The sequence below is a fragment of the Geotrypetes seraphini genome, chromosome 7 (assembly GCF_902459505.1).
Source record: "Geotrypetes seraphini chromosome 7, aGeoSer1.1, whole genome shotgun sequence".
NCBI classification, from domain to species: Eukaryota; Metazoa; Chordata; class Amphibia; order Gymnophiona; family Dermophiidae; genus Geotrypetes; species Geotrypetes seraphini.
Genome location: NC_047090.1, coordinates 38294449 through 38300070, shown reverse-complemented (window position 1 = coordinate 38300070; position 5622 = coordinate 38294449). Strand labels below are relative to the sequence as shown.

Genomic DNA, 5622 nt, shown 5'->3' with positions numbered 1-5622 from the left:
GTAGGCAACTTAACCTAACCTTAACTTAACCTTAACCTGCAACAGCACCTCGTCCGAGATATCCGTTTCAGTAGCTTTCATCGGAGATGAGGTGAATTCATAAATGAACGCGCATCTATCGCTGCCCTGTTTATCCGTCAGTTGCAAAGTCTGCCCTGAGTCTCGCCCCCAAAAGGCACGATCTGTGAGCAGTCGGCCAGTGCCGGCGTCTCTCCTCCTCGCCGGCATCTCGAGCCACACCTGGAATTCTCCGGGGCACACAGTTTGCGATACACTAGTGTAATTCAATAGTTAAAAGCGGCCTATATAGTCCACTAGGAAACTGAGAAACCCACTTGCTGCTTTACTAGGACTGGCCATAACTTCTGAAGTTGTCATGCAAGCAGATATGTACCGTTCCAATCATATTTTGGGGGTGGGGGTGGGTGGGAGGAGGTCAGTGACCACCGAGGAAGTATGTGTGTATGGGGGGGCGGGAGTCATGTTTACATCCCTCCAGTGGTCATCTAGTCCAGTGGTCCCTAACTCTGTCCTGGAGGACCACCAGGCCAATCGGGTTTTCTGCATAGCCCTAATGAAAATGCAAGGAGCAGATCTGCATGCCTGTCACTTCCATTTTATGCAAATCTCTCTCATGCATATTCATTAGGGCAGGCCTGAAAACCCGATTGGCCTGGTGGTCCTCCAGGACAGGGTTGGGAACCATCGATCTAGTCGGTATGGGCACCTTTTTGGCATTTATTCATTATTAAAACATGTCTAGCCCCAGACATCCAAATTGTGCCAAATGTTTATGGCAGAAAAACGTCCACATCATAAGTCCGCCCTAATCCCGCCCTCTAACACACCTCCTTGAGATTTAGACGAACTACTGATCAACAGCAAAGATATCCGTCCAAGAAACAGCTTTCAAAAATAGTGAATTGGAAGGGTTTGGTGAGAAAATTTTCATCTGTCCCCCCTTCATGCCACTTTTTGAACGTTTTTCTTTCGTTTTGAGAATGAGCCTCCATAACCTACCAGCATGACAGAGCATGTTTGCAGCAGTGGTCTGAGCAAATGGAAGTCATGTGGCCATTACACACCACGGTTGTGTGTCTATTAATACTTTTTTTTTTTAAAGGGAACAGAAATTTTTTAGAACCAGCTTCTATAGCTATCTTACTGTTTTCCCTGACTTCCCAGATAATAATGATGGCCTGTTTTCTAGAAAAGAAATATCTTAACACTGAAAGAAAACCCAGAAGAGAAGCTGAAATCAGATTTAGAGGGCAAAGCACTGCGTGTGACAGCCAAAAGTTGGATAGAGTTTCAGAGCTTCTATATATAATGCAGAATGACTTATGTCACTGAACTAATTAAATTCCTTCTGGGGGTCCGCTTGTATTTTGAGCCATCACGAAGTTCAGACAGGCAGAGAGACCAAGAGAAAAGCATGGTGATGGACCTTTTCGAGACTAGTTCCTATTTCTTCTATCTGGATGGAGAGAACGGAGCCCTTCAGCAGCTGGACATAACCGAAGGATCTCCTTTCTATCCGGGCAGCGACGACACCTTGTCCCCTTGTCAGGACCAAATACCCGCCGAGGCAGGCAGTGACAGCAGCGGGGAAGAGCACGTGCTGCCTCCCCCCGGCCTCCAGCCCCACTGCCCTGGCCAGTGTCTAATATGGGCCTGCAAAACGTGCAAGCGAAAATCAGCCCCGACCGACCGACGGAAAGCCGCCACCCTGCGAGAGCGGAGGAGACTAAAGAAGATCAACGAGGCCTTCGAGGCTCTGAAAAGAAGAACCGTGGCTAACCCGAATCAGAGGCTACCCAAGGTGGAAATCCTTCGTAGTGCCATAAGTTACATCGAGAGGCTGCAAGATCTGCTCCACCGACTGGACGAACAGGACAAAATCCAGCAAACTGGAGAGGACCCCTTCGCCTACAGCCCCAAGCATGCACACGTAAGCAGGACGCAAGGCTGGCTTTTGGGATATGTGACCTATGGAGTCGCGTGGGGCGACATGCACACGAATGAACTGCCATGCTGAATCCCACCCCCATCCTTCTGCATCAGTGGTTCCCAACCCTGTCCTGGGGGACCCCCAGCCTGTCGGGTTTTCAAGATATCCCTAATGAATATGCACGAGAGAGATTTGCATATCTGTCACCTCCATTATATGCAAATCTCTCTCATGCATATTCATTAGGGATATCTTGAAAACCCGACTGGCTGGGGGTCCCCCAGGACAGGGTTGGGAACTACTGTTCTACACCATATGGGCATGGTGGAAAGAGAGGGGGGGCTTTGGGTAAAGGTAGTGCTGGGTAGATGGTGCGGGAGAGTAAAGGAAACGCTAGGTAGAAGGAGAAAGGGGAAAGGAGATGAACTGGAAACCACCAGCACTGGTAATGGAAGAGACCCTTTGGCCAACGGACCCCAGAAAAGTTGGGGGAGGGATGCAAATTTCAGTTTTGCATAGGGCAACAGTTAGCCTAGGCCTAGGAAGCAATGCTATAGAGCTTAAACTCTGTTCTGTGTTGAGCTCTGCAGTAGAGAATGACACGGGGGACGCATTTTTCCCCGTCCCCGCGGGAACTCATTTTTCCATCCCCGCAAGTTCTTTTCCTGCCCCATTCCTGCAAGCTCCGTCCTCATCTGTACAAGCCTCAAACACTTTAAAATCATAAGTGTTCGAGACCTGTGCAGTTAAGGCAGAGCTTACAGGAATGGAGCAGAGACAGGGACAGCGAGAGAATTCGCGGGGACGGGGAAATTGAGTTCCTGCGGAGACGGGGAAAAAATTGTCCCCATGTATTTCCCTACTCTGCAGTTCAAGCTTGCTTTCTGTTTTCTGTCTGTTTGCTTTATTTTTCATATGTTGTGGCGTTTTGTAAGGCAGCTGAAAATTGAGGGGGAATGTAGATGGCGGGATTTTCAAAATGTGGCCGGAGTCCGAGACTTGCTCCGACTTCTCTAGTGACTCTCTGTGTGCAACATGTGCCTTTTAATATTCACTGTAGATCTCCACGTCAGACTTCTTGAGCACCTGCAGCTCAGAATGGCAAAACGTCTCTGATCATTCCAAAACACAAGCGATCAGCCCTAAAGAAGGTAAAAAAAAGTATATTGTATGCATATTATATGCAAATTGCATTAAATAATGTGAAGGACAGCATTGCAAAGTAATACAAATTAAGGTTGATTTAAAAGAAACCCTCAAATAGTGGTTAAATAAAGATCAACATGTTAATTCTGTGCAAAAAGGAAGAGCAGAGGGAAGGGGTAAAACGCAGACCTCGCGGATCTAAAAACCGCACGTCCTTAAAAATCTGAGGTCCGTGCCACTTGTAGTTTCTGGCTCTGACAGACCTCTATGACAATTTAGCGGTTTTAGATCTGCGAGGTCCGCGTTTTACCCCTTCCCAAGAGCGCTTTTAGATCTGCGAGGTCCGTAAGGTCCGCTTTTTACCCCTTCCCAAGAGCGGTTTTAGATACACGAGGTCCGTATTGTCCGTGTTTTACCCCTTCCCAAGAGCGCTTTTAGATCCGCGAGGTCCGTAAGGTCCGCGTTTTACCCCTTCCCAAGAGCCTTTTTAGATCCGCGAGGTCCGTAAGGTCCGCGTTTTACCCCTTCCCAAGAGCCTTTTTAGATCCGCGAGGTCCGTAAGGTCCATGTTTTACCCCTTCCCAAGAGCGCTTTTAGATCCGCGAGGTCCATAAGGTCTGGGTTTTACCCCTTCCCAAGAGCGCTTTTAGGATCCGCGAGGTCCGTAAGGTCCACGTTTTACCCCTTCCCAAGAGCGCTTTTAGATCCGTGAGGTTCGTAAGGTCCGTGTTTTACCCCTTCCCAAGAGCGCTTTTAGATACACGAGGTCCGTAAGGTCCATGTTTTACCCCTTCCCAAGAGCGCTTTTAGATCCGCGAGGTCCATAAGGTCTGTGTTTTACCCCTTCCCAAGAGCGCTTTTAGATCCGCGAGGTCCGTAAGGTCCACGTTTTACCCCTTCCCAAGAGCGCTTTTAGATCCGCGAGGTCCGTAAGGTCCGCATTTTACCCCTTCCCAAGAGCGCTTTTAGATCCGCGAGGTCCGTAAGGTCCGCATTTTACCCCTTCCCAAGAGCGCTTTTAGATCCGCGAGGTCCGTAAGGTCCGCTTTTTACCCCTTCCCAAGAGCGCTTTTAGATACACGAGGTCCATAATGTCCATGTTTTACCCCTTCCCGAGAGCAGATAATCGGGGGAGCTGCATGTTACCCCTGCTTGAGACTGGACCAAATGTAGACAGTGTCCCTCCATCCCCCCTCCCCAAAATGGGAGAAACAATCCCACTGTACATCTGGCTCTCTTCAAATGTTCTCTTGTATGTTTGTTTTCCCCAGGAGGACCTGTCATTGAATCTTCAGCCTCCTGCAGCCTCCGTTGTCTCTCCTCTATAGTCAACAGCATTTCATCGGAGGAGCCGAAACTGCCCGGCAGGGTCGAGGACTTGGTAGAAAAGTAGCTCAGAGTTTCGGTATCTCGGGTTCCACCGAACCTTTCCGCAAAGGAACAAGCGACGTTGTTTGTAAGAAAAGACGCCAGCGGCGCAGAAACCCCAAAGAGTCATCAGGGAAGGATTTTGCGTGCCTTTTTAAGCCACTACGGCATTTATTTTCAAAGCTACCCCACCCAAGGTCTTTCTCCCAGAACTAACTCTATTTATTGTTACTGTTCTTATGCAAAGAAAAAGCGTTTAACTGTAACCGTCTGTGCGGCAACCCCACGAACACGCCATTCCTATTTAAAGAAAAGTTTTTAAGATTTTAGAAAAAAAATGTATTGTTGTCCCTCTTTCCAATAATTAGTTCTACTTCAATAAGTCCTTTTATTTTTGTTTTTTTTTTTTGTAAATAAAGTGGATGTTCTGAAAACTATGAAATACAGCAAACGACATGTAGGACTATATACAAAAATAAAGCAATTGCGTTATAAAGTTATTTTTATCCTAATTTAAGCCTGCTTTCCATTGGGCACGATATTGTAAGCATTATTTTCTGCTTGGGTAAGTGCAATATTCTTCACACTGAGGAAAAAAAAAAAAAGAGTTAAATCGAACATGTGATTTGAGTTGGATGGGAGGAGAAAATCTTTAAATATAGATTACACTTTTTCTGCCTAATAATCCGTTTATATTTTATAATTTGGCAGGTCTGGGTTTAAAGTATTGGTAGTTTATGTAGCATTAAGTTTATGCTACTGGGTTTTGCAGGGATTTCCTCTTGATCTGTTGTGTATGAATAAAATCATTAGCAAATAGGCTATATCCAAGTTATTCAGTGCTCAGATCACAAAAGCTGGATTTACCAGGGGGTGCTGAAAAGTTCTCAACCCAACCAAGAAGAAAATAATGTGGATATGGTCCAATCAATGATCTGAAACAATGTCAAAGCAGAGAATTTCGTTTCTGCAGATTGGCACTTAACTAAAATAACACTCTTTTCAAGCTACAGTGGCAAAATAAGGCTCAGAATTTAGGAAGTTTGTTGCTTGGGCTGAGAACTTTTCAACAACCCCTGGAATGTAATAAAAGTGAGCCAGGTATAGGACAATCAAGCCATTGTGACATCACTAATGAGGATGGCTCTTATATGACA

The 5622-nt window shown here is 46.4% G+C and overlaps 1 protein-coding gene across 1 annotated transcript; it reads left to right on the top strand.

The window, feature by feature from the left end:
* Positions 1 to 876: 876 nt before the first annotated feature.
* Positions 877 to 4847, top strand: MYF6 (myogenic factor 6). Its single transcript, XM_033953090.1, has 3 exons — positions 877 to 1951; positions 3012 to 3102; positions 4369 to 4847. Exons 1-3 carry the CDS (start codon positions 1337 to 1339, stop codon positions 4488 to 4490), a joined length of 828 nt encoding a protein of 275 aa, XP_033808981.1. The 5' UTR covers positions 877 to 1336; the 3' UTR covers positions 4491 to 4847.
* The last annotated feature ends 775 nt before the right edge of the window (positions 4848 to 5622 follow it).

Coding starts and splice junctions, on each gene's coding strand:
- MYF6 (XM_033953090.1), top strand. CDS start 1,337: ATGACTTATGTCACTGAACTAATTAAATTCCTTCTGGGGGTCCGCTTG. Junction 1,952..3,011: donor ACAGCCCCAAGCATGCACAC/GTAAGCAGGACG, acceptor TATTCACTGTAG/ATCTCCACGTCAGACTTCTT. Junction 3,103..4,368: donor AGCGATCAGCCCTAAAGAAG/GTAAAAAAAAGT, acceptor TGTTTTCCCCAG/GAGGACCTGTCATTGAATCT.